This window comes from Brassica napus, chromosome C3, assembly GCF_020379485.1.
Source record: "Brassica napus cultivar Da-Ae chromosome C3, Da-Ae, whole genome shotgun sequence".
NCBI lineage: Eukaryota > Viridiplantae > Streptophyta > Magnoliopsida > Brassicales > Brassicaceae > Brassica > Brassica napus.
The window spans coordinates 34,934,891-34,961,479 of record NC_063446.1 but is presented as its reverse complement, the minus strand read 5'-3'; the positions used below and the strand labels follow the sequence as shown (position 1 = coordinate 34,961,479).

Below are 26,589 nucleotides of genomic sequence, written 5' to 3'. Positions count from 1 at the left end.
ATTTATCAAGGAACCTTCAATATCAACTACGTGTCTGTTAAACGGGAGAGACTGGTGCGGCAGTAAAGAATGTTGGACAAAATAAAGAGAACAAAATACATTTGGAAAATTTATCTTTTATTGTTGACACTTTTTACATAAGACAACATGACTTACATATATTTCTTAAGTAACCGTAAAGAAAACTACTTGTGACTCTTCCAACAAGTCACGACTTTACAAACAATTCACGACTTTACAAATGCACCTATTGGGTTTACAGTTACTTTATAATTATTATCTAATCATACCAAACTCAATTATAATAAACTAACAATGGAAAACCTTATATTTACTCTTTGCCAAGACGTTTACTCGTCCTTCTCTCTGCTTCTCCGTGAAGGCTTTTCTTTCACATGTTACAAGATTGATGAAACTAAAAAATATAATCACAACTTTTTATGAACTCATCGTTGGTTTCTTTCTTCATCTGTTTTTTACAGTGTTTCTTTCTGAGGAACAGAACAACACAACTATATGAAATCTTTTAATCACTCAAAACTCAAAAGCATGAAATTTACATTAATACGTACCTTCTATTATGAATAGATTATGCTTGTATTTATAAATTAATGATTTGTGACATCATAAAGATCAGGTTCCCATAGAAACGCACCGTTGGAGTCTCTCTACTTCTTTTCCAACTCCAAACTTCTCCACTTCAAGGCACACGCGTGAGTGATGCACTTATGGATGTTATTAAGGCTGTGCTGGACCATACAAGTAAAAATACATTTTAATCAACTGCAGTAAGAAAAACTTGGGAATTTTCCAATTTCAGAGACAAAATAAGTCGAAATCTATAAGTAATCTGAGAACATAGATTGTTCTTCGGCCAAAAAAATACGTGATTCACTCCATCTCCTCCCACGCAGTACCAAACAGTTAATTTTTTTTTGAAAATCTGTCCCTTTAAATAAAACAACGAACACTGGATTGATTTATTTCCAGATAATAAAGGAAGTAAAAAAACCAAAGACAAATACATGTACTACGATGGTGATGAACTGTATGAGAAAAATTCTTACATCTAAAACTGGATGAGGATGATGGACAATGTAAATGGACAGAATGATGGAATATGCAAAGGGATAAGAAATCTGAAACTTCAATATATAGATGGATTTTAGAGACGGGTTGAATCCGAAAGGAGGCAAATGAGGTGTCCTTTGCAAAGAGGTGGATGTATAAGGGGTGCTCGTTCAGAGAGCAGTTGATTGAGACGCCTTTTGGTGAAAGAGATTGATGACGTCGGATCTTATAAATAAGAGATGATCATGTCCGTTAGATTACAAAATATTGTTAAACTAAACCGTTAGATTTAAATTTTATTTTCCTATAAAAAAATAATTAAGTCATCTAGCATCAAAATTGGGTTTGCTATTATATATAGATAGTGCTCTCTAGGTTTGTAAGGAGACACATTATTATTGATTTATAAAAACAGAGTTTTGGCTTTAAAACTCTTGATTACGGCTAGTTCATTGGTTGAACTCAACGGATTCAAGTTCATAGGCACGTTTGGGCATTCTCAGACTAAACAATCGTTCCTATTCTATCGGTTACTGTATCACTATGTAATTGCAATATTTTGCCATCATCTACTACAACACCTTCCGCAAGCTCCAGTCGCACACGTTCGAGGCATTGCATTCTCCCAATAAAGCTCTTCAAGTGTTTCAACTCTTGGGTTTAGTGTTATAAGAGCATGATTATCGCAAAATAGGTCGAAGAGTTTCTAATTTTTTTTTTTTTTTTGTCCTGAATTTTTTTTTTTAAAAAAAAAAACCAATCGCGGGCCACCACGTGTCAGTGGGGCCCGCGAACAGTACTTGAAACCAACAATAGTCGATCTTTATTAGATCACTTTTGGCATCAGTTTTATAGTGATATGTGGGGTCCGCCACTAACTTTTTCGCTAAAACCCCTGTTGGAAACCACCGATAAAGATAGTCTAAGACCATCTCCAACAATAGATCCTTCATTAGAGTTCTAAATCAATTTTTTAAGTAAAATTAATCAAATTAAACATTTTAGATCCTTGTTTAATTTCAACCTCTCCAATGGTAGAACCTATGAAAGGTTCTAAATTTCAAAAATTGGAAAATTTGTAATAATAGATTACTTGCATCACAAGCTTTGTGATCAGTTTACAATTTGTGAAAGGTAGAAGCACATAACTTGGCTAGACTGCTGCCAATTTGAGAGTCTATTACGCAACTTGCTTCTCACTCACCGCTGGGATTATCCTCTTCAATCTCTTCACCGTTTTCTCTGTACCACCAACAAAGCAAATGAGACTACACAATTATAATCACAAAAAAAACTAAGCATCGAGTGAAGAAGTTAGATGAAACTAAGCACATACTGAAATAAAAACAGAACAAAAAGCAGAGACTATTGACTCCAAAATCGACAAGAGGAAACACAATCATGAGACACAATCATAAGACACAATCAAAGGATCAATACATAGAAAGCAATCATAAGACAAAATATATCATTCATCCGTTCTTTAGCCAAGCAGACTGACTCCAAAAACAAAAACAGAAACAAACTGACACCAAAAACAAATTCATAAACAAACTGACTCAACAAACTGACACCAAAGACTGACTCTATCACTTAAGACAACATTTCACTTATTAGTTTGTTCTTCAAAGCCACTTCAGTCTCACTAAGAGGCTCTTTTTTAGCAAGGAGAGTCTCCAACATATGTTGCTTATTAAGCTTGTCCTTCATTTCAAAGTCTTGCTTCTTCAATTCATGATCCTGCTTCCTTATCTCCAACAAACCTTGTAACTTCTCCACAGTGTTGCTGCTGGTTGCTTCCATCTCTTTGGCACTCAGTTGCGCTTTCAACCTCGACTTTGCCTTCTTCACACCTTCAGGACGAGCCTCTTCTTCATCTACATGGCTCGATGACTGGACAGAAGCTTGAGAACCATCTTCAACCTTCCTTCTTTTTGACTTGCTGTTATCTGTCCCGAAAGTTGCCAGCCACTTATGTTCATATTTTAGCTCCCTCCAGCAATGCTCCAGTGTGAACTTGGCACCATAATCATGATGATATATTTCATTAGCAAGCTTCATCACATCATTGTCATTCTGCCCACTTGACTGCTGACTTGTTGCAGCACGTAAGGAGCCAACAAACTTGGAGACTTGGTCACTGATCTTGGACCACCTTTGCTTACAATTGCCAACCTCTCTATCTGGCATACCAACAAGCTGAGGACTTGCGTTGAAGTAAGCTCCAACTCTTTTCCAAAAGGAGCCAGCCTTTTGCTCATTCCCGGTAGAGCTGGAAATTTTAATCATTGCCCGCGGGCCCCGCCCCGTTTGACCCGCCGCGGGGCGGGTGCGGGTCGAACCATTTGAAATTTTTAAATCGCGGGTGCGGGTGCGTGTCGAGATTATTTTGAGCGGGGCGGGTGCGGGTCAGCCGAATTTGAATCGCGGGTACCCGCCAACCCACAAATTAAAAAAAAAAAAAAATTTGAAAAAAAAAAAAACATTTTTCGTAAAATATATAAAAAACAATAAATATTTGTATAATTTTAATTATAAATATATTTTTTAATAGTATTTTTTAAAAATAACTATTATATAAATAAAAAATAATTATTTTTAAATAAAATAATTATTATATAATTAGAAAATAATCATTTTTAATTAAAATAACTATTTTTAATATAATTAATATTACCCGCGGGTTTGGCGGGTTACCCGCGGGTTTTGGCGGGGCGGGTGCGGATATAAAAGTTTTTGTTTGCGGGTTATGCGGGTCGAGTTTTTGAATCGAAAAAATGATTCGACCCGCGGCGGGGCGGGGCGGGTCGGGGCGGGTTGACCCGCGAACCCAGCACTAATTCCCGGTGACCGGATCTTTGCTTGTGTTAAGCCAAGCACTTATGAGCACCACATCTTCCTTCTGTGACCACTTCCTTCTGCCTCTTCTGTCTTCATTTGTCTCTTCAGCTTGAGTTGGATCATTAGTCCACTGGGAACTTAAAAAAGGAACTTCTGAAGATCCAAATGCTACGCTTTGTGAGACAGGATCACACTGTTGGCTAGTTAAAAGATCCAGGAACCCGGAAGACTGAGTAAATGGATTTGAAGAATCCATTACTACTTTCTGGTGAGAAAGGAGAAGGAGAGAGTGAAGTAATGGAGAGACAAAGAGATGAAGAAGGACGAGCAATGGAGAGACAAAGAGATGAAGAAGGACGAGCTGTTTTGCTTTCATTTATAACCAGTGTGTTTAAATGTTTCAATTGGGTGGTGTTAGCAATAAAGTCTTACCTAAATTTGATAAGACAGTCCTAATTAAAGCTAACTACCAAGAAACTAGACTCTACCAAGCATTGATCACTTAAGTAAATTAAAGCTAACTACCAAGAGTGTAAATGAAAGCTAACTACCAGAAGATAAGGTGTGATCTGAAACAAACCTGATTTAGTTGCTTCAGACATTCCTTTGAGTTGTAATCGTCAGAAATGCTAGCTCTCGCAGCTGCTGTTTCTTGTAGACATCATGCGTTTCCTCCTTAAACATAAAACAAGTGTAAAAACTTCTAATATATGAAACGGTACTTCATATCATTAGCCGGTTTTGAAACTAAAGGGGAAAGCGCTTAAAACAAACCATAGGAGTAAGAAGATCATCGAGTATCTCATGAGCTTGCATGAGACGTGCATCAATGATCTCAATTGGTAACTCTGCTTCGAATTATTAAACATTGTAATATATATAGACTACAAATGAATGAATATGTGAAGGAAAATAATATATACCTTAACTGGACAATCAGTGCTTGCTTCAACTCGCTTCCTCTTATAAGAACACGACAATCAGTGCTTGCTTCAACTCGCTTCAAGGAGTTTCCTCTAGGACCGAGGAGACGTAGAGTTGCATAATAAAATAACAAAAAAGAATATCAGAAACTTGCTCTCTTGAGCACTGTGACCTGTAGCTGCTATAATCCTAATATTTTTTGCATAGAGTGGTTACACTAATGAGCTAGCTTACAAACTTCGAACATCATATTACTTTATAAACCCTTGGATATAGCCAAACTCATCATCACACAAAGCAACTCTGGTTACTGGTTTACGAGAGCAGTTGACACATATAACAGTAGTCATAGCCTAGACAGAAACCTAGCACCAAATGCCCAATCTACAAGAACATATCCAATTCTTGTCATCTAAAAACTAAGCCAACTAATCAAAATTCCAATTAGATGATCACCTGATTCGAACCTAGGAACCTGAATCCAATTAGATGATCACCTGATCTTCACCCGATCCAGACGAGCTAACGCTTGAAACAGAACCCGATCCAGATACCGATCCGTTCACCTGATCGTTAGAGAGCGACGGGAGGGGAACATGGTGAGATTTCTTCTCGTCGGAGAAACCAGAGGGTCCGGCGAATTCGTGGTTTGAAGAAGAAACGCACCTCCGCCGTACATGGCTGCCGGAGAGCTCCTCAGAGGGTTTAAACACGAAGGGATTCTCTGTAATCCCGGGTTCAACAGATCGAGAGAGACAAAGATTTTTGGCGAAATCGCCGAAGTTCATCGAGAAAAGAGAGAGAGAGATTTTTCCGCGAAATCAGAAAGAAAAAGAGAACAATTGAGTTAAAAAAAAAACCAATCACCCAAAGACACGTATTGGCATAGAAGTGGTTCCAAAACATCTAAATTTAGAACCATATCTACCTAATTTTTCTCTTTCTGATTTAATTTTGGACATTTAATGAGCTAGAACCATGCCATTAATTTCTCTTAGATACACCATTGGACCTGCTCTAAGATTCGGTGTTTAGAATCTTGCAATGTCTAATTTTTATTGCAATTAATATTATTTTTACATTTGTTTTCTAAACATGATATGATAGGTGACAACCTTTTATTGGTTAGTATTTAGGGATGAACCCAAGAAATACTCTTATTCTTCTATTTTGAAGAAAAATATAGATTTAGAACACTATTTAAAGTGTGATCCATAAAAATTATAATTAACAGATGAAAAAACTCTTTCTTGTGGCAAGACAAAAAGAAAGGCTTTCTTTGGCATGATTGGTAAGTATTCAAGTAACTGAGAGTAAAAAATGGAGAAATTATAAGGAAAATAAAAATTTTTAATTAAAATAAAAGAAAAGAAAATGGTGATTGGTAAAGGATTAGAGTAAATGACAATAAATGAGAGTACATAAGTAATTCAAATTTTTAATATTTGTTAGATTTAAACAGTATGGCAAAATTACATATGACATTATACTATAATATATTTAATAATTTTAAATGTATTACAATACACATTTAACTGAAAAATCTTTTCACAATAAATAAATATATTTTAAAATGAGAGGTGGGTTTAATTAATGACGACATAGAGGTTTACGTTAATTTGCGCTCTATATTTGTTCGAAAATCTGATCACGATATTATTTATGCCAAGATATTTATGCCAAGAAGAAATATTATTTTCATCATTGTTGGAAATATTTAAGCCAAGAAGAAAATCTTCATGCTTAAAGCAAAATGTCGGCATTATTCTCTTGAAAAAACATTTTTCGGTCTATGGGTCATGTTTTCCCCTGCTTCAAGACCAGAAAAAGAAAACTTTTAGATAACAAAAATCTTTCCATTTCTCAAGATATTTTAAGCATGAGACAAATGGAGAAGTGGAGTTTGTGGATCCCAACGTGGAGATGTTCTCTCGGGGTTCAAACTACCCCGAGCCCTCTTTATTGGTTGACATGATGAACCTTTGTCACCACTTTATTTCTCTGCTAGATTCGATACAACTAGTTTCTTTTTTCCCAGCGACTCGTTCTTTTTCTTCTTTGGAGAATCGATCTTCTTTGACGGCGTATCACCCTTCTTCTTCTTTATCTTGGTGAGTCATTTTTCAGTATTGTAATATGGTGATTTGGTTCAAGGTCGTTGTTGTTGAGGACGGTTGAAGATCGTCGTTTGACAGAAAGAGTCGAAGATGGTGTTTGAAGTGGTTCCGAAATGGGGGAAATTTGGGATGGGATTTTGCGATTTAGGGTTAGTTCGGGTGGGTTTCGAGTCAATTTTCAGGTCATGTTATGGATAGGATATGAGTAGTCGGGGTTGTAATTCTGTTTAAATTCATTTTCAATTTAAATTTAATATAAAATAAAAAGAATTATGAGGATGCATATTAGATTATTTCAGTTCCTTAGAGGACCATATCAGAAAATTGATCATTTTTATTCTTCTTCCATTTCAATATGTAAGATATTTTTTAAAAAATCGTTGTTTCATAATGTTACATGTTTTATAACTTTAAATTTATCAAAATTGTGTACCCAATCGTATTTATACTGGTTTTTATAATCAAAGAAATTAATTTTAATTTATAACTTTAATGATAATTATTTGGAGAAAATAGATTTCTTAATATGTGTGTTGAAGTAAAACTACATACATTATGAATCAAAGACAATAATGGGACTGGTCGGGCTGTAGCAGGTGTTTCTAGTTTTAGCTTTTATCTATAACAATAAAAATTACTAATCATATTTTATGTAGTTTGTAAACTTAAGCAAAAAAAGAAAGATGTAAAAACTTTGTTTTCTAAAGCAGAAAAGACAAATTGATGTAAGAACATCTTTTTTTTTTCTTACTTAATTTCTAAAGGTACATTAGAGCATGTTTATTGGTAAATCCCATTTAAAGGTTTTTACTGAATTTTTAACTCTTAAAAGTGAGATAAGAAACTTTGTTAAGATACACTTTATTATAATGGTTTATTGGTAGTTTCTTAATAAAAGCTCAAAGAATGTTGTTACAAAAGTATGTATGAACTTTTGATACTTTTTCAAATCCTACTCACATTAATGTCTACATTTGGCATTAAAAATAGAGTAGTGTACTTGTAGCTGATGTACAAAACAAAGATTACAAGGAGGAGATGCATTGTTGAGTAACAAGACTGTTGCTGTGTGGATCATTCTTTCCAGTTAAAAGGAGCACGATCAACAACTAAGTAGTCCCCTCTGATGTCCTTGGCCACTCTGATGTCACCATCCATATACACATTTTCAAACCTGCAACCTGCAACCAAATTCTTAGTCTCAAAACAACCTGCAGACTAAGAAGAAGAACTCACCAGCCCTGGCCAAATGGTGGCAGTGGGATCTCCCAATTGCTTCCTCTCAACACGGCACTAGTGATTGATCACATTGCTAAGTCAATCCGACGTGAACCAATCACATTGCTTTTACAAAAGCTTAATAATACACACTTTTTTTGGCTCAGAACTTCTAGAGAGAGAACATAAAATTCAACAAACTATTCTAAAGAAGAAAGTGACTTTTCTTATTCCTATTAATACTATCTCTCTCTGGAGCTCTGTTACTTCATTTTCTCCACCTTTCTTCTCCTCAAAAGTTCATATAAAGAAAAAACAGAGCTTTCTTCTCTTTCATTGTTCCTTTACACAGCATTGCAGCTTTTAATAAACTAAATGGGGAGACATTCTTGCTGTTACAAACAAAAGCTGAAAAAAGGGCTTTGGTCTCCTGAAGAAGACGAGAAGCTTCTCAATCACATCATCCATCATGGCCATGGCTGCTGGAGCTCTGTCCCTAAACTCGCTGGTAACATTCCTTAATCCAAGAGAAAAAAAACTACCTTTTTGTAACTAAAAGTCTTGAGTCTGGTACAGGTTTGCAGAGATGTGGAAAGAGTTGTAGACTGAGATGGATCAATTACGGGCGGGAAAGTGATGACGTTGTTGAGCGTCCCTTTCGTCACATCGATCACCTGCAGTACCTCTCCTGCGCGCGTGCCGAACAATCCCGCCTTCTCTATGATGAACAGCTGTCTTTCTCCGTCGTCCACAGTAGTCTCCACGTGGCAGACAGCGAATCTCCTGTGGTGACAGAGCTTCCCCCGATCACCGCCAAGGCCGGCCCTGAGAGAGTTTGGAGACCCAAGACCATTTAGTGAAGACTTCAAAAATTTGGGGGCCTAAAATTTTTTTTTTTACAAATTGGGAGCCTATTTACATATAAAAATTTTCAAAAATTTTGAGGGCCCAAGACGAATGTTTCATTGGGCTTAACCCAGAACCGGCCCTGATCACCGCCATGGCCTCGATGGCATTCACGATCGCGTCTTGCTTCATGGCGTCTTTCTGGGTTCTCAGGCCTTGGTCCTGGTCGGAGATGAGATCCATCAGGTTCCGCTTGGCTCTGTGCGGCGAGCGAACACTTTGTTCCAAAACTGCGACGGACCCCAAGCGGAGAAAAGACGAAACCGAGACCACCACCTCTCTTTTCTCCTGTGAACTTCAGAGACGTGGCACTAAGAAACGGGCTCTTTGCTCTCTTAATTAAGCAACGCCCCTTAGCTTAATTGCTCTTTTCCATTTAATTTTAATCTAAATTTATCTAAGAGTCCTGCTTAAAAGCTACCAATAAACATGCTCTTAGATACAATTTTATCCAAAAATTCTACATATTAAATTTTACTGTACAATTATAAGTCCAATCAATGGCCCACAATATATACATTTTAGTATCATTTATGGATGTTATGTTTGATTCATTTATTATACACTGGTTTGATTACACAAAAGCTATTATGTATTCCGTTGTTTGTTCAGATAACGGTTCAGACATACTTGCCAGATAGAAAAGAGACGTAATCCATGCAATGCATAACGGTATCATGTATGGGCATGTGTATGAGTTTATAACAATCAGATGTTTAACACAGTATCAACAAAAGTTGCGACTCCCACACACTGACTAGTACGTGCAAACAGAAGGATGGCGAAGAGATCAAGAGAGAGACGGGGATTTGTCTCCGAATCCAGAGAACTAACTAAATCGACATGTTTTTAGAAAGCAATCAGTTTGGTTCCCTCTTGTTTGTCTGATTGATGTTCTGCTTCAGTGACATTTGACTTTCTGCGAATAAGACCAGTCTGTATAGAGAACATAGATGTTCAGAAAATTCTTTTGCTCGAATTGAAAATTTGTTACATTACGAGAAGACATGCGCAAGCAAGAAAACTACAGTAAAATATATGTTCTAAACAAATGATGTTTTAAACTATATATTATATATAACTATCACAACTTGTACAACCTGAAGCCTCTTTTGTTTCCCCCCTTCAAAGCTTCTTCGAGAACACTCTAATGGCAATTCCATCCATACTCCAGGAAAAGAATCGATCAATCAAATATGATTATCCAAAATCGCTATATAACGGCTCTTTTCTTCACAACTTTACTCCTCAGACGAAGCGCGGGAACAGATTTTCTCTAGATGTATAGGCCAATCCTCTCCAAGAACACGTGGATTCAACTCCACAGCAGCGCGAAGATCCAACATCGACACTCGCTGTCGCTGGACCAAACTCAAACAAGGCTTTATCAGCCTTGTAATAAACGCGTCCAACCCGCTATTCAAAACATTAGCAGAGCCCATAGTTAACTTCACCCCTTCCTTCTCCAGCCTCCTCTCCAACACACTCTTCAACGTCGTCGCATCAGGAAGCTCGCCACTGTTCTGACAACAAGTCTCGCCAAAAGACCTTCTAACTCCGGTTAACGAAACACCGAGCGGCGCGGTTAACTGACTCGGTACGCTTTGTTCAACCTCTTCTCCTTCTTCCATTGGAAGTCTCAGCATCTTCGACATCGACTCGTCGTTCGTTGTCGTGATGCTCTGAGGCTTCCCGAGCGGACCGAGAGGACTCGGCCGGTCTCTGAACTTCCTGGACCTGCATTTTCGAGGCGACGGAGGTAACGCAGATGATCTCTTGAGGTACCTCGGAGGAGGAGGAGATTTTGCGGCGGCTGCGTTCTTGAGGAGGGAACGTAGGAGACGGTTGTGGAGAGGGACGTGTTCTCTAGCGATGGTCTTGTCGAGCTCGGACTTGGTTATCCTCGAGGTGAGGAATTTTCCGAGGTGGTCGAAGTAAGTGTTGGCTCTCGAGTGCCCTAGTTTCTGGTAAATTAGGGATTTGATCTCGAGAGTGTTCAATCTGGAAGAGCATTGATCTGATTCTGACCCCATCTTCGGTTTACTAAAACCCAGATTTTGAAATCCAGCCTAGAAACCCTCAATTCTCGATTTGTAGACCTGAGTTTCGGAAATCAAATCACAGATTCTTAGCTAATTCGTCGAGAATCGAGTTGAGAAAGTTAACGAAGAAGAAATTGGGAGGATCCAAGAGTTTTTAAGCATTAAATCAAATCGAAATTGAGAAGGGAGAGATGAAACCCAGAACGATAATCGAAGGATTGAAGGAGAGATTAGAGTTGAGTACGAACCAGTTGAAGCGATTGATTTTTTAGCCGCGAAATTTGCTTCTTTTTCTTCTTTTTTGTTGACGAAGATTGTGCTTCTCTTTGTGCCCTAAAGGAATTGTTGTTGTTTTTTCCTTAGTTATTTTATCGAGTTCGCTTTGTGTTTTGTTTGTCTGTTCGTTCGTCGTACGTGCGTTAAATAGAGAGACCAAACCAAGGCTTTTATTAAGTTAAAGAGAGTCAGTGCCCGAGAGAAATAAGAGAACCTCGTCGTTGACTCTTTTCGGCTAGCGATGTCGGATACATCTCACACACGTGCGAATTTCATTCCTTGTACACTCTTCTCTTTTTCTTCTAAGCGAATTGTTAAAAATGATTTACAATGCCGACTCAAATACAAAACTGCGGGGATAGTAGATAGTAGGAACTAGATTTTGTATGATTTTCTTTTTATTATTGTTACTATACTAGTATATTGATTATAGCATTCTTATTAAAAATACAGTGTTGTTCATTCGATGATTGCTTAATTACTATTAAAAATCATTATTATATCAATTTTTCGTTTTTAATAATTCTACAAAATATAGTGGTATTGAGACTGAATTCTAGACAGTTTAACTAATAAAATCAAAAATTTAAGAAATCTGCATATTCATTAGATTTTAAAAATCATTATAGTCGTATATTCTTAAATATGTAAAAAATTTGTAATATTATACGCTAAATTCAATCAAATGCAAAAGTAATCTAAAATAGTAGTATAGTCACAACTATTACCTTATGATAAAAAACAAATGTTACAAAAACTTTCATTATTATAGCCTTAAGAAGTATTCTCGAGACAATGAAGTGTTTTCGAGAAGATTTCTTAAAAAATGTTACTCATGTATTTAACCTTATAATTAATTTCTATAATTTTTAAAAAACTATTTTGATAGAAAATAAATTGACACCATGTAAATATAAAAAAAATTCTAAAACATGTAAATTTAAATTTAATAAAACTGAATTGTTTTTTCACATAGTTAAGTGAATACTAACTGCAAATCATGATTGTATATTGATTAGAGTTTAGTAACATGTCTTTAAGTAATGTTTGTATATTTAAACTTAGATTTTGGAGTACTGCATAATTTTTTTAAATAAAAATTTGACATATAAAATATTATGTTTTGTATATATTAAGCACTTTACAAGTTGATTATATGCTTAATGAACGATTTATTGATACTTGAACAATGATGTTTTAAATTAAGAATACAGAAGATGTGTGCAATACTTTTGGGAATATGAGGAGGAAAGTGAGTTTGGAAAGAGGGGAAAAGAGTTTAGTTGAAAATAATTGTTTTTTTTATTTTATCTAGTTAATGCTGTACTGCTTTTTGATATTTTACTTTTACCATTTTTTTTCTTTTTTTGATAAGAATGTTAATACTTAATATCATTATCAAATAATGAATGAAAGATGATACAAGTAGAACTTGTAACACAGTCTGCTAACAAAGCCAAATGTGATTTGAAGCCCCAAAAATTTTTTTTAAAAAAAACTCAAATCACAGAATAAGATCTAGGAACTAGTTGTTGCAACAATCCTAGGACTAACAACAGATCCAAACCGACGGGGAATTTTAACTCCAGAGAGGACAATGCACCAAAACCTGCAAGTGAAAGCCAAAATCCAGGGGAGATGCGAGACAAAGACAAGTCTGAGTGAGACACCAACACTCAATTCACGGGGGAGGCACAACTGCCCCGGACCATGAGACGGCGAGCCCACACTAAACGAGCCAGAAGTAGGTGTCAACAGTCGATTCACGGGGTTATCACCACACCCCGGACCACGAGCTAGAAAGCCTACTCTTCTCTAACCAAAATCCGAAAGCATAAGACCGAGGAGACCCAAACAACCACCAGATAACACAAATAACTCCGAATTAACATTTTTATAACTCGTATCAAGAGACCATAACGATGACGATTCTATAAAAGACTACTCTAGAGGCCACTAAATGTTTGAACTTAAAAGGCAAAAGAAAATGCTCTGAAGTCTGTAAAATGCATTTTCGTCTATACCAAAACAACTATTACATACTAAAACATGCCAATCGAAACAGAAACAGGTGACAATCAAATATACTTTGACCCGCGAAACAAAGAAACAAAGGACAAGACTGTCACAAAGAACCGCATCCCACAATTCTCGAAATCAACTTCTAACAAAACATTTTCTAGTCGTCCCTCTCCGATACGATATTTACCTCATTGCTGCTCCTCGTCGGTTATTTCTTGACCAATTACCCGTTGTGCAAGTCTGTAGTATAAAATCCCCATTGTTCCCATACACGCTCTGCACATCAGTCACCCAGTTGAGTTATATATACTAACCGATTTTACACCAAACATTTTTAACATATCAAAAGCTATATTAAAAATAATAATTAAACAAAGGTCTCACATGATTGCTAAGAAAAGGAGTATTTTCCTTATATCCATCCTTGATGACCGATGTCTTACACGTCCTTCTGAACCATCTTCTGCCTTTGTTGGATCTTTACGAGGTGGTGCAGTCACGGGTAGAGTAGGTAGCGCACTTGACCAGAATGGTAGTAAAGCCCGCAGAAACTTGTGACGAAGTGGACCTTTACATGAAACAAAATTATCAGTCTCACTCAGTAAAAGCAAAATTTTCAGACAAGAGAGGTAAGAAAGATATGTTTATTTTTTCTACCACCTCGTCTTGAGTACTTTTTCTTATTCCCGTCTTCGTCATCTGCATAATATAGAGTCTCGGAGTTCTGTCTGTCCACAGCGGGTATGCCTTTCCGTGCAGCAGCAACATGCTATATACAACATCGATTGATGGTTAGAGCAATGGTGACAAAAACATGCCACTGCAACTAGTTTGGAAGAAGAATGTCTTACTCCAGGGCTTGAGGTTTTCATGTAATTCTCAGCAGAAGAAGGAACATCTATCTCAACTATCTCTGAAACCGCAGATTTGGAATATTCTCCATTTTCAGCTAGAAGATTCCTCCCTTATTGTGTATGAGCATTAATTAATGCATCTGAAGCAAATGCAGGAGGTGGGCTACGAGATTCTGTGGATCGAGAAACTGGATGGTTCCCAAATAGATTCTTTTCAAGACCAGTCTGCCATATAGACAGACAACAGAACATAAAAATCTAATTGAACCAGTAAATCCTTTAAGTCTATGTTATAGTGTTCACCAATCAACACAAACGATGTGACAATAATATAGAACTGACCTGCATAATCGCTTCCCTTAACTGTGCATGAAGCCGAGATCCTGCATCTTTTACCATCTTGGGAGGCCATATCTGCATTTTGAAGACCATATGAGAACTATAATACGGCACTCTCCCAAGCACAATCAACATTTCGAAGCAAGATACAGCATTTCCTCAAACCCCAAGGGCCAAAAATAACCTAGATAGCTAAATCCAGTACATTACATCATAGGGTGCACTATTACACAATACACACTATAACAAAATGAAGAAGCTCAAAATAACATTTTTATTAGTGTAACAAAAATCAATAGGGCTTACAGGAGTGCTACATGTTGGGCAGGCATAACCAGGAGGTGCAGTATGAGGAGGAAGGCTCTTGATAAGTGAAACCAAGCAACTTGTATGTATAGCATCTGATATCCCAAATAAAAGGGTAGAGATGGTTTCCATTTATTTTAATAGTAGAAAATTCAGAAATAAAAATAGTGGTAAGAGTGAGTGAGATAACATACGCAAGCAACCCAAACGAGTGAGTTGATGAGCTCCGCCCTCATCAAAGGCTGCTTGGCATTGACAACACTTAGGCTGGTCATACTCTCCATCTATCACCCATTCTGAATAAGTCCGGACCTATTATTGATTACAACATAATAATTAAAAAAAAAAAAAACGTATTTTAGCATTATCCCACAATATATTATAAAATATATGATGCTGATTGCTGATGAACATACCACACAAGTTTGATGCTCAGGGAAGCAAATGCATTCGCCACAAACAGGGACCTTGTGAACAAAGCAATATAGCTTCGTAGCCTGTAAGAAAAATTAGAAGAAAAAAACATTCACTTGATTGAGCTCAGCAAAAAAAAAATGCAAACAAATCGAAATCTATTTAATTAACTCAAAATCCAAAATCTCGATCAGCAAATGAATTAAATTATACCTTTCTGCATTTGCAGACCACCATTGCGAAAGATCAAGATGGAGACTAGTGCGCTTAATGAATGGAGCAAGTGCGCATTGCGGAATCAGATCGTGGAGGAGAAACCGAGATGATTCGAAAGTCGAGGTAAGCAAGCTCTCTCGACGAAACAATTTATTCTCAAAGAAAATAATAAATTGATACGAGATTTTGGAGAATCGAGACTGAGAAATTGAGTATGGAAGGGGAGAGAGAGGGATGGAAGATGAAATATGAGAAAGTACCAAGCAGAAGCGATTGCTTAATGAATGGAGAGAACAAAATATTTCATGTGTTTCCTCCATACATTCCATTCTTAAAGTTATTAATTATATTTTAAATTTTTGGTACAATAATTTTTTTTATTTGAAGTCATCAATAGAGAAGAAATGCCTTCAAAATATAAAAACAAAGGTTCCAATTTTCTATAGTTTACATTCTTAAATTTAATAATTATTTTTTAATCTTGAAATCGCATACATTATTCTTTATAAGATTCAATAAATTTATGAAAACTATATTTATATTAATATTATTTAACATATTAGTTTTTATAATTCCAAATTTAATATACATATGTTAAATAAAATTATTATTTTTTATTTTGTTGAGTTTGAAATATTATATCTCCAACCAATTTTAAATTTTAAACATGATTATAGGAAACATAGAAAAAATGGTCCTTCTAAGTAAACATCAATTACAACATTTGTAAGGTAAAGACTTGTTGATTGAATTTTCGACAATGGATTGAATTGACCGGTAAGAATTCTTAATGCAAACTATACAATTCAAACTTTGACCAAAAAAGGAAAGAAAAAAAACTATACAATTCAAACATGGGTTAAGAAGATAATACAATAGACGTACGTGCTTAAGTACTACAGCTAAGATCCCAATTACGATGCAACAGCCCAATAAGTTGACATGTGAACCAAATCTAACCTGAATCGGCTTCGAGAGTCCCATTCTTGTGTTTCATCTTTTCTCAGTTACCAAACCTAAAGGGTTAAACTGTAAATCAAAGGGCAAAAGGTGAATTAGTTGCATCTGTAGGTTTGCATGAGTTGCTGATCATTCAACATACCTTGTACTGATGACGTACAGAAATCTTCATAAGCCTTTGAGGATTTTGTAGAGTCACAAAGTGCCCAATCGTCAATCCCAAGATGACCCCTGGTGCTAAGGCTATGGCAGCTGCAGTCCAGCTAAAAACTTTTTCTTCTTCTTCTTTCTCTTCTACAGATTCTGGTTCTTGTAATTGCTCTGTGTCTACGTCTCCGCATTTTTTATCGAGAGGACGACCACAAAGTCCAAGGTTATCTTCAAAAGACGAAGAATCTTGTGTCTGAAACTGTACGCCTTGCGGTATTGGACCGACGAGCTGATTGTGGGAAACTCTAACCGTAGACAGACTCGTGAGGTACCCGAGAGCAGGTGGGATTTGGCTTGACAGCTTGTTATGCGATAAGTCTAGGGACTCGAGCATAGTTAGATTGGCCAAAGACGAAGGGATGTCTCCAGTGAAACAATTGCTCGACAGATTAAGCACAATGAGACTCTTCAGTAGATCAATGGATTTAGGGATCTCACCGTGAAGTCTATTACCAGAAATATCAACGGCTGTTAAGAGCGTAAGGATCCTCGTGTACGTTATTTCGACTCCTTTGTTTAGTAAGACCAACGAGTCATCCTGGTAGTATACACGTTCTTCTCCTATGTACTTGAGTTCTGAACGGTTTCGCTCCGAGTACATGGCTCTCAAATACACGAAGAAATCAAATGGCAGGATTCCGGAGAAGTAATTATATGATATGTCAATGATATGCAACTCGGGAAACGAAGAAGCAGACTTGGGATGATGATGTTGTAACGACCCATGAAACTCGTTAGAGTGGAGGACTAATACTTGTAGACTTTGTAAAGATTCCAACCAGAATGGGAAAGTGTCGCTGATTCCGTTGTGTTCCATGTTTAGAACCTCTAGATAAGAACACTTGGACAAGGACCTCGGAAGTTTTCCCGCCAATTCGTTGTGACCAACATGGAGTGTTCTTAGATTGCATCCATTGGCGAATACTTCTGGCAAAGTTCCATTGAAGTGGTTATGCGATATGTCGATGATTTCCAACTTCTTGAGAGATTTGATCTTTTGTATTGGCCCATGGAATGAATTGAAAGAAAGGATGAGAAATCGTAGGTTTGTCAGAGAAGTCAACCAGGAAGGAAACTTGTCACTGATTATGTTACTTTCCACATTTAGAAATCTAAGAATAGAAAGACGAGTCAATGATGGAAGCTTTCCAACCAAATGGTTGTGGGAGAGATCGAGAATGTCGAGATAAGAAAGGTTTTCAAATGAAGATGGGATTTCACCAACGAAATTGTTATCAGAGAGGTAAAGAGTGTTGAGATTTGAAAGGTTACCAAGTGAAGATGGGATTTCACCAACAAAATTGTTATGGTAAAAGTCAATAGAGATGAGATTTGAAAGGTTACCAAGTGAAGATGGGATTTCACCAATAAAATTGTTATGAGAGAGTTGAAGAAATTTGAGATTAGAAAGGTTTCCAAGTGAAGACGGAATTTCACCTACAAAATTGTTATAAGAGAGGCAGAGAGTGGCAAGTTGAGAAAAATTTCCAACTGAAGTTAGAATTTGACCGCTGAAATCATTGTATGATAGGTCGAGAAAACGCAGACTTTGAATCCTGAAAAGCTTGCTATCAGAATGAAACCGGCCGTGGAGGCCGCTGCAAAAGAGGTCTACCACAATCACTTTCCCCGATTTGGGATCACATTTGATACCGTCCCAGTAGCAACAGTCGATGTTATTCGCCCATGACTTTGTCTTCGGTACAAAACTATCACCACAAATGTAAGAAGGTTTGCCAATCTCAAACTCGTTTTTAAACTCGAGAAGTGCATCCCTTTGTTCGGGATGACACACATGTCCAGTAGGGGCCGGGAATACGGTTTCAAACTGAAAAAGGAATAAAAAGATAAAAGAAAGAGACCTTGGAATTGAGTTTCCGTACTGACTTATATGCATCCTTCTGTAAACCAATTTAGCTTTCATGAATAGTAATCGAAAGAAGCAAAAAGAATGGAATTGTGATGAATAAATATGGTCTAATGTTTCATCTACTTTTATAGGAAACAATATTGAATGGGACTACACAGATAAATCCATTTCGCTTGACTGACTAATTAGTCTTTCTCCGAACCGTTCTTCTAATGGATTAAAAAAAGTAAAAGTCCTTGTGTTGATTTTATTAGAAGAATGATCAAGTCGTTTGTAACTTTAAATGAAAGGCAGGGATCAATCTGTTGTCTAGTCAACCAAGTAAGACCATGATTATCGCATAAGCGATCCTTAGGTTTTTTTTTTTTTTTTTTTCTTCTTAAAAAAAAAGTAAAAATTAAAAATGAGCCAATTGCGGGCTGTCACGTGTCGGTGGAGTCCGCAAACAATGCCAAACCCCCACTTACCGATCCTTATTTGGTGTTTGATGGTAGCAGTTTTTAAAATTTTTGTGGGATCCACGCGTCAGTGGGTCCCACATTTTGTTAAAAATCTCTCTAAAAATCTAGGGATGTTGATGTTCCAAGAGTACGACTATAATTACTCTGTTTTTTCTTTCCCACTACTTTCCTTTTAAGTAAAATTAGTGTTCTAAAATATGATATACGTTTTCTGTGCGGTGACTTAGCGCCTAGACGTATACGCGAGCATCTAAACGGGCCTAAGTGGACTATATATATATATATAAATTATAAATGGTTAATAATATATATATTATTAATGATTGATATGTAATAAAATAATATTAATACTAAAGAACAAAAAACTTTCAATACTAAATTCTTAAAATCAAATAACCAACGTCTAAAAAGATGATAATAATTCTAAATCTAAATAAAGTAGAAAACATTTTCGTCCTCAAATCAAAAGAACAAGTAAAATGAAAAAAATAAACCAAACTGAAAGTTTAATCATCATATTCTTCTTCACCGTACATGTTTGGAACTTGGTCTTCATCTGATTCCAAATTAGTACCAGCAAAATCTTCCTCTTCAGCATCAGAAATAAAATCTTCATCATGCAGTTCTCTAATATCAGCCATATCATCATCATCTGCCGCTCCTTCTGTATCCACAGCCCCTACACCCATAGCTGATTCATGCTCTCCATCATCACCTTCAACAAGCCATTCTTGAGCATGAGTAACATCATCAGCCAGCAATATATTGATGTTCTTCTCCTTCCGTTTTTTTTTCCTTTTTTCAACAATCTTGTATTAAATTGGACAAATACAAGATTATTCATTCTACTTGTACTAAGTCGGTTTTGCTTTTTTGTATGTATCTGCATTTTTAAAACAACATCATCAATACATATGAAAGATTAAGTTATAAAATTTTAGAATCATAGACTAATAAAAAATTACCCCTTCAAAAAAACTCCAAGCTCTTTCACATCCTGATGAACTAGTAGTCAATGACAAAATTCTCTTTGCCATTCTTTGCAAATTAGGCACCGACGTCCCGCAAGTGTTCCACCATTCAACTAATAAGAAAACAAAACAATTAGTGTTTTCTGTTTTATTTAATTTATTAAAGTGGAAACGTTACAGAATCCACTTATTTCTTACGCATTCACATTTGTCTCTACGTACAAGATTTAAGACAAAACAATATATTCCACTACACAAATTATATCAAACAAAACTAAAGATATATAGTGGCTTTGAATTTTTAAACATACCTGGATCATAATCATCTTTAAATTCTTCACAGCCTTTTATAGCCCATGGTGTCCTAAAATTATCTTCCTTGTTCTTGTACTTATTAATCTCAGAATTGATGACGTTGCATTGCTTGGAAAGATCGTCGGGAATAAAAGCATTATTGACACACTTGGAAAAGATTGTGAGCACATTGTTATGTAACGGAATGGTTTGATCTTTGTATAAATAGTAAGGATTCAAGAGATAACCCGTCAAATGCAAAGGACTGTCAAGTCGACCCTCAATTCTTTGGTCAATGATAGTCATGATTGGCTGAATATTCTTTTGAACGTTATTCAACCCACCACATATATCTTTCTTTGCTTGTAATAACTCTCCATGCAGATATCCCATTGTAGGTTTCTTATCACCATCAACCAATCTAAGTACCTTAACTAAGGGTCCAAAAACCTTCAAACACACAGTGACTCCATTCCAAAACTGCATACTCGTCATTGTTTTAAAAGCTACCACTCCCTTAGAATGCTTTGCCCATTTGCACTGTTTCCATTCAGCACTAACAAACATGGACTGTAACTGATGAGTCTTTTCCATCAGGCTTTGCAAAGTTAAGAAGCATGGTGCAAATCTTGTAATAACCCCTGGTCTAACAATGTCTTTATTGTCTGTGAATTTCCTCATCATCGCTAAAGTCTTGTGGTGAGCATAAACAGATATTGTGAACCCTTTAGCTCTCACGGAACCAAATATAGCAACAATAACTCAATAGTAAAAATAAGAGAGGTTTTAATGTTGAAACTTGGAACTAACAGGTAAAATTGTGTCAGTTGTAATATGAGAATTAGATTCATTCTCACATGCGTTTTCAAAACGCATAATTATGTTTTTACAAAATTTAAATTTAATAAAGATATAGTGATTTAATTAGATTTTCACATGCGTAAAACGCATAATTATGTTTAAAAAAAATGAAATTTAATAAAGATATATTGATTTAATTTCTCCTTTTTTTGATAAATTTTAATTTCTCTTTAGATAAGTAGAATATTTTGCTTTTCATTTGTTGACAATAAATATGATAAATTTTATTAGAAATAAATGATTGGATTTTCTCCGGAATTGGAAGATCATCAATTTGCATAGATCTTATGGTACATACGGAAAGGAAGAAATAACAAGGTTTTTAGTAATTTGGACATGGATCCTAGAGATACTTTCAAATTGGCAGAAACAGAGTCTTTACTTTGGGCGGAGGCGTAGATCTCACTAACACAAGGAATCGAGAAAACTCGATTACCAGTACAAGCGATAGTACCAGATATCCCAGGCCGATGGTGTTTTACGGATGGATCATGGAAAAATAAAGATTTACATTCGGGACAAGCACTACAAGAAAACATCAAGGATTCTGAGGGAAAAAATCGTCGGAATTTCGTCGGAATATCGTTATTCCGACGACATACCGACGAAACACGTCGTCGGAAATAATTCCTCGGAATTTATTTTTTCCTCGGAAATCCCTCGGAATTTTCCGTCGGAATTCCGAGGAAATAAATTTCCGAGGAAATTCCGAGGATCACTAGTTTGTCGGAAATGTCCTCGGAATATACCGAGGGAGAACTTCGTCGGTATAATTCCTCGGAAGTTCATCGATCGATGCGTGTTTGGACATATATACATCGATCGATAGGAGTATACCGACGGACATTTTCCTCGGTTTATTCCGAGGAACTTTTCCCTCGGTATATGCCGAGGGAAAAGTTCCTCAGAATAAACAGAGGAACCTGTCCCTCGGTATAGCCCGAACGTTTTTTAAAAAACGCATCGATCGATCAAGTGAAAAATATAATTAATTTCCTCGGAAGGTAAAAAATATTAATTTTTTTAAAAAAATAAAATTTCTGAAATTTAAATTTGAAAATATGAAATTAAAAGTAAAATTGAAATCATATTAATTAATATTCAAAGTTTCACAAATAAAAATAAAACATTCCGAGTTTGTGGAAAAAAAAAAACTACGGGTCTGGCACGTCCGGGAACACCTCGTTCGGGTACATCCTCTGCATCATCTCCATCATTTGCTGGTTCAGCCTCCTCTGTGCCTCATAGCCCGCCTGTTGAGCCGCCATCTGGGTCTCTAACAAAGATATACGATCATCTTTGTCCTTCAACTGGGCCGTAAGTACTTCTGGATCAACAAAGGGCGGTGGTGCAGAAGAAGGGGGAACCGACCGGGTGCGACGACCCAAACCGACCAAACGTCCCTTCTTCTTTGGAACCGACTGAATAGAAAAAAGCCAAATTTAGAAATTTAAACCAAGAAATAAATGAATTGAACTTTTAAAAACAAAGAACTTACGGATTCAACGATTTCGTTGATTCGAAACCGGGACAAGTTGGTCGAAGCCGTCGAAGCGTCATCCTCGGTTTGAAGCTGAGACACTTCGTCTACCACCTGAGTTTGGACCAGGTCGACCACGTCCCTCACAAGACCGTCATCAATCTGGCCGGTCTTCTTGTTGGTATACGCCCTCCTCATTAGGGCGAGATCATCAACCGGCTCGCCATCATTTTCTTCCGCCTTGAAAAAAAAACATAAATTAAAGAAACATTAGAAATTAGAAGAAATGCACAATAAATTTAAATTCTGAAACTCAAATAATTGAAGAAAAAGCGGTTGAACTTACCATGCGATCTCCGAGAGTGGCAATAGATTGAGCACCCAAGTTATGCTTGTAGATGCCCTTCCCTTTACGGTCGCTCTTGCGGTTGGTGGAGTTGGTGGAAGAAGTTTCTTTCGTCTCTTCCTTATCCCAATGCGCACACAACTCCTTCCAGACCGTGTCGTTCATCGACTTTGGGACCTTTTAATAAAAAAAAAAGAAAAATTTAATAAATTAAAAAATAGTTTAATAAATTAAAAAATGGTTTAATAAATTAAATCGAACCTTATTGATTTTCCACTTCTTCTTCCACTAGTGGATCTGCTTCCCATAGTTGTCCATTACTTTATGGACGAAGTGGTGATAGATAAAGAGCGTCTCATCGGAATTCCAGTTGAACTCTTGCTGAAAAAAAAACACAATTAGTAGAAAATTTATATTAAAGATTAAAAATATAAGTAAAAAATTAGAATACTTACCGCAAACTGACGAAACCACAGAACCTGCTTGTCGGTTGGGAAGTGAGTGAATGTCGGATGTCCACTGTCGAGGGCCGAGTACATCATACGGTTGATCCATGCGCTGATCCCGTTCCCGGATTGGTTGAACCTTATTAAAAGAACAAACGGTTAATAATGAATCCAAATTTAAAGAAAAAAAAATGTTTAATTACCATGTTTGACCCCGTCCATGTGGATACGGAGTGAGATACGGAAGATGGTCACGACCGGGCTATTGAACCAACTCCGCAACACGCATCACTCCCGGAGGACCCGAAGGAACAGGAGCGGATGCAGCAGCGGGAGCGAGAGGAGCAGGAGCGGGTGCAACAGAGGGAGATGTATGGTTGGAGCTGTGGGGCGAAGGAGAATCCTGAAAATGGCTGGAATCCCGAGACTGGCTCCCCGTACCACCACGACCACGACGCTGTCGAGGCCGGGTCTGATCATCATGAGACCTGTAAATTTAAAAAATATATTTAATAAATACAGAAATATATAAATTAATTTAAAAAAAAAAAAAAAATTCCCAAATAATTTAATCACAAAAAAAGATTTATATATATTTAAAATTTTTAATAAATATATAAAAATAGTTCTAATAAACAAAAAATAGTTGTAATAAATAAAAATAGTTTAATAATTACAAAAAAATAGTTTTAATAATATATATATATTAAAAATATTTTTAAATCTCAAATAATAGTTTTTAATCACAAAAAAATTTTTATAGATATTTAAAATGTTTTGTAAAATCCAAAAAATCGAATTTATATAGAAATTTTTTTTTTTGTAAAGTCCAAAAAATTGAATTTATATAGAAAAATCGTTTTGTAAAATACAAAAATCGATTTTATATACAAAAATCGATTTTATAAATAGAAAAGAAAATTATAAAAAAATTCTAAATCAATTCAACAAAACAAATCATTCAACCAAATCACAATTCTAAACCTATTATACAACCAAATCACAATCCTAACCAATCACCCTAAAAAAAATCTATCAAAACCACACAAAAACCTAACAAATAGAACCTAAGAGAGTGGGATAGGGTCCTTACATGATTTGTGTAAGAGAAGAGGGAGATCGCCGGAGATATCGTCGGATTTCAGGGGGAAATCGCCGGAGAGAAGAGAGGATTTGCGCAGAGGAAGAAGAAAGAAATGGAGAAGAAGAAGTGGCTCGTGGTTATAAAACCTAGGGTCCGACGGATATAATCCGTCGGAATTCCGTCGGAATTCTAATTTCAATTTTCGCGAAATATTTGCCCGGTAAAATGAAAATATTCCGAGGAAATTCTGACGGATAGTAAAATATCCGTCGGAATTCCCTCGGAATATTCCGAGGAAATACCGAGGAACTAGTGTTTGGGGTTTCAAAACATCAATTTTTTTTGCCGTATTTCATTTCTTATACAATTGTAATGCATACCATTGAGGATTCTTTATATAGATGAGCATAAACCATGAAATAAAAAATTTCAAAACTAATTGAAAGTATTCCCTTTACCGTTAATTAAAAGGTATAAGTGTTTGTCTTATGTTGCGAGATTTCGTTCATACAATCGGAAAAGTGTTAATTATACGGTAAGGAACAAATTTTTGACTTCATAATGAACGTAAGACACTTAATAAGGGTTATATAGGTGTTATTCAAACGGCAAAACTTTGTTTTCAGTTTAAAAACCCTATTTCCTCGGATTATTCCGAGGGAACTCCGAGGAAACCCTCTTCTTCCTCGGAATTTCCTCGGAATATTCCGAGGAAATTCCGAGGAACTAGTGTTTGGGGTTTCAAAACGTAATTTTTTTTAAATAAACGCATCGATCGATGCGTTTTTGAACAAAAACAAATCGATCGATTACAAAGATGGACCGGGCCGTAAGATTGTGATCGATCGATGAGAGAATCCCATCGATCGATCGAAAATCTCAATTGTTCCTCGGAATGTCCTCGGAAAATCTTGTATGTTTTTTTAAAAACGCATCGATCGATGCGTTATAGAACAAAAACGCATCGATCGATTACAAAGATGGACCGGGCCGTAAGATTGTGATCGATCGATTACAAAGATGGACCGGGCCGTAAGATTGTCTTCTGTTTTTGGTCTGAACTTCTGCTGGAAAGTAGTACTCGGCAAAGTTTGAAGTTTCTTCATTGATCATCTGTGCGACTATAGAACCTTCCACCCTACTTAAATTTTTCACCATCTTCTTCAAATGGAACATATACCGCTCATACAGATACATCCATCTATACTGCACAGGACCACCAAGTTCCAATTCTCTTGCCAGGTGAATAACAAGATGCTCCATTACATCAAAAAATGAGGGAGGAAATATCTTCTCAAGGTTGCACTGAATCACGGCTATGTTAGTCTTCAAATTTTCAATACCTTCAAGAGTCACTGATCTCGTGCATAAATCGCGGAAGAAACCACTTATCCCTGCAATTGCTTCATGAACATTTCGTGGTAATAGTTCCTTGAAGGCGAACGGAAGGAGGCGCTGCATCATTACATGGCAATCGTGGCTTTTCAAGCCAGTAAACTTTCCTTCCTTTCTGTCGATACAGTTACGCAAATTTGATGCGTAACCGTCTGGAAATTCCACATCGTTTGAAATCCAATCAAAGAACGCATCTTTTCCCGCTGCATCAAGTCGGTATATGGGAAAAGGAGCCCTACCATTTTCATCAACATGAAGTTCTGAACGAGCACATATATCGACTAAATCCAGTCTTGACTTCAAATTATCCTTTGTTTTACCTTGAACATTAAGGATCGTGTTCATGAGATTGTCAAAAAATTTCTTCTCAATATGCATGACATCTAAATTATGCCTTAGCAGATGATCCTCCCAGTATGGCAGATCCCAGAAAATACTTTTTTTGTGCCAGTTATGTAGTTCTCCAACAGCATCTACCGGAAAACGCTCATGTCCACCGACTTCTGGCGTCCTTTCTGCACCAAAATCTCTTAGTTGTATCTTCAAATCTTTCCCACAAATTTCAGGAGGTGGACTGTCAAACACCCTCTTGTTCTTCGTAAACAAATTCCTACTCCTACGATATGGATGATCAGGTGGTAGGAATCTCCTGTGACAGTCAAACC

At 36.5% G+C, this 26,589-nt stretch overlaps 3 protein-coding genes across 4 annotated transcripts; all 3 read right to left on the bottom strand.

The window, feature by feature from the left end:
- Nucleotides 1-96: 96 nt before the first annotated feature.
- On the bottom strand, nt 97-11,575 carry LOC106412101 (glutathione S-transferase T3-like). 2 transcript variants are annotated; one of them, XM_048751146.1, is made up of 8 exons: nt 11,368-11,575; nt 8,190-11,176; nt 5,293-8,127; nt 4,836-4,928; nt 4,493-4,587; nt 1,068-2,313; nt 573-749; nt 97-491 (listed from the first exon to the last, which is right to left on the bottom strand). In XM_048751146.1, the coding sequence occupies exon 2, from the start codon at nt 11,108-11,110 to the stop codon at nt 10,319-10,321; it is 792 nt and encodes a 263-aa protein (XP_048607103.1). In that variant the 5' UTR covers nt 11,111-11,176; nt 11,368-11,575; the 3' UTR covers nt 97-491; nt 573-749; nt 1,068-2,313; nt 4,493-4,587; nt 4,836-4,928; nt 5,293-8,127; nt 8,190-10,318. The 2 variants fall into 2 exon arrangements, with proteins under 2 accessions (XP_048607103.1, XP_048607104.1); XM_048751147.1 differs by lacking the exons at nt 97-491; nt 573-749; nt 1,068-2,313; ... (2 more) ...; nt 8,190-11,176; nt 11,368-11,575 and adding an exon at nt 4,687-4,758 and having other exon boundaries at nt 2,360-4,587.
- Nucleotides 11,576-13,383: 1,808 nt separating this feature from the next.
- Nucleotides 13,384-20,875, bottom strand: LOC106412291 (receptor-like protein 43). The gene is made up of 9 exons (XM_048751145.1): nt 15,544-20,875; nt 15,333-15,413; nt 15,111-15,228; nt 14,917-15,011; nt 14,614-14,685; nt 14,269-14,496; nt 14,078-14,186; nt 13,802-13,985; nt 13,384-13,693 (listed from the first exon to the last, which is right to left on the bottom strand). Exon 1 carries the CDS (start codon nt 18,638-18,640, stop codon nt 16,640-16,642), a length of 2,001 nt encoding a protein of 666 aa, XP_048607102.1. The 5' UTR covers nt 18,641-20,875; the 3' UTR covers nt 13,384-13,693; nt 13,802-13,985; nt 14,078-14,186; nt 14,269-14,496; nt 14,614-14,685; nt 14,917-15,011; nt 15,111-15,228; nt 15,333-15,413; nt 15,544-16,639.
- On the bottom strand, nt 13,798-15,567 carry LOC125575467 (zinc finger protein-like 1 homolog). The gene is made up of 9 exons (XM_048749574.1): nt 15,544-15,567; nt 15,333-15,413; nt 15,111-15,228; nt 14,917-15,011; nt 14,614-14,685; nt 14,439-14,496; nt 14,269-14,381; nt 14,078-14,186; nt 13,798-13,985 (listed from the first exon to the last, which is right to left on the bottom strand). Exons 1-9 carry the CDS (start codon nt 15,565-15,567, stop codon nt 13,798-13,800), a joined length of 858 nt encoding a protein of 285 aa, XP_048605531.1.
- Nucleotides 20,876-26,589: the final 5,714 nt, after the last annotated feature.

Coding starts and splice junctions, on each gene's coding strand:
- LOC106412101 (XM_048751146.1), bottom strand. CDS start 11,110: ATGGGGTCAGAATCAGATCAATGCTCTTCCAGATTGAACACTCTCGAG.
- LOC125575467 (XM_048749574.1), bottom strand. CDS start 15,567: ATGGTGGTCTGCAAATGCAGAAAG. Junction 15,414..15,543: donor TGGTCTGCAAATGCAGAAAG/GTATAATTTAAT, acceptor TTTTTCTTACAG/GCTACGAAGCTATATTGCTT. Junction 15,012..15,110: donor CACTCGTTTGGGTTGCTTGC/GTATGTTATCTC, acceptor TTGGGATATCAG/ATGCTATACATACAAGTTGC.
- LOC106412291 (XM_048751145.1), bottom strand. CDS start 18,640: ATGAAAGCTAAATTGGTTTACAGAAGGATGCATATAAGTCAGTACGGA.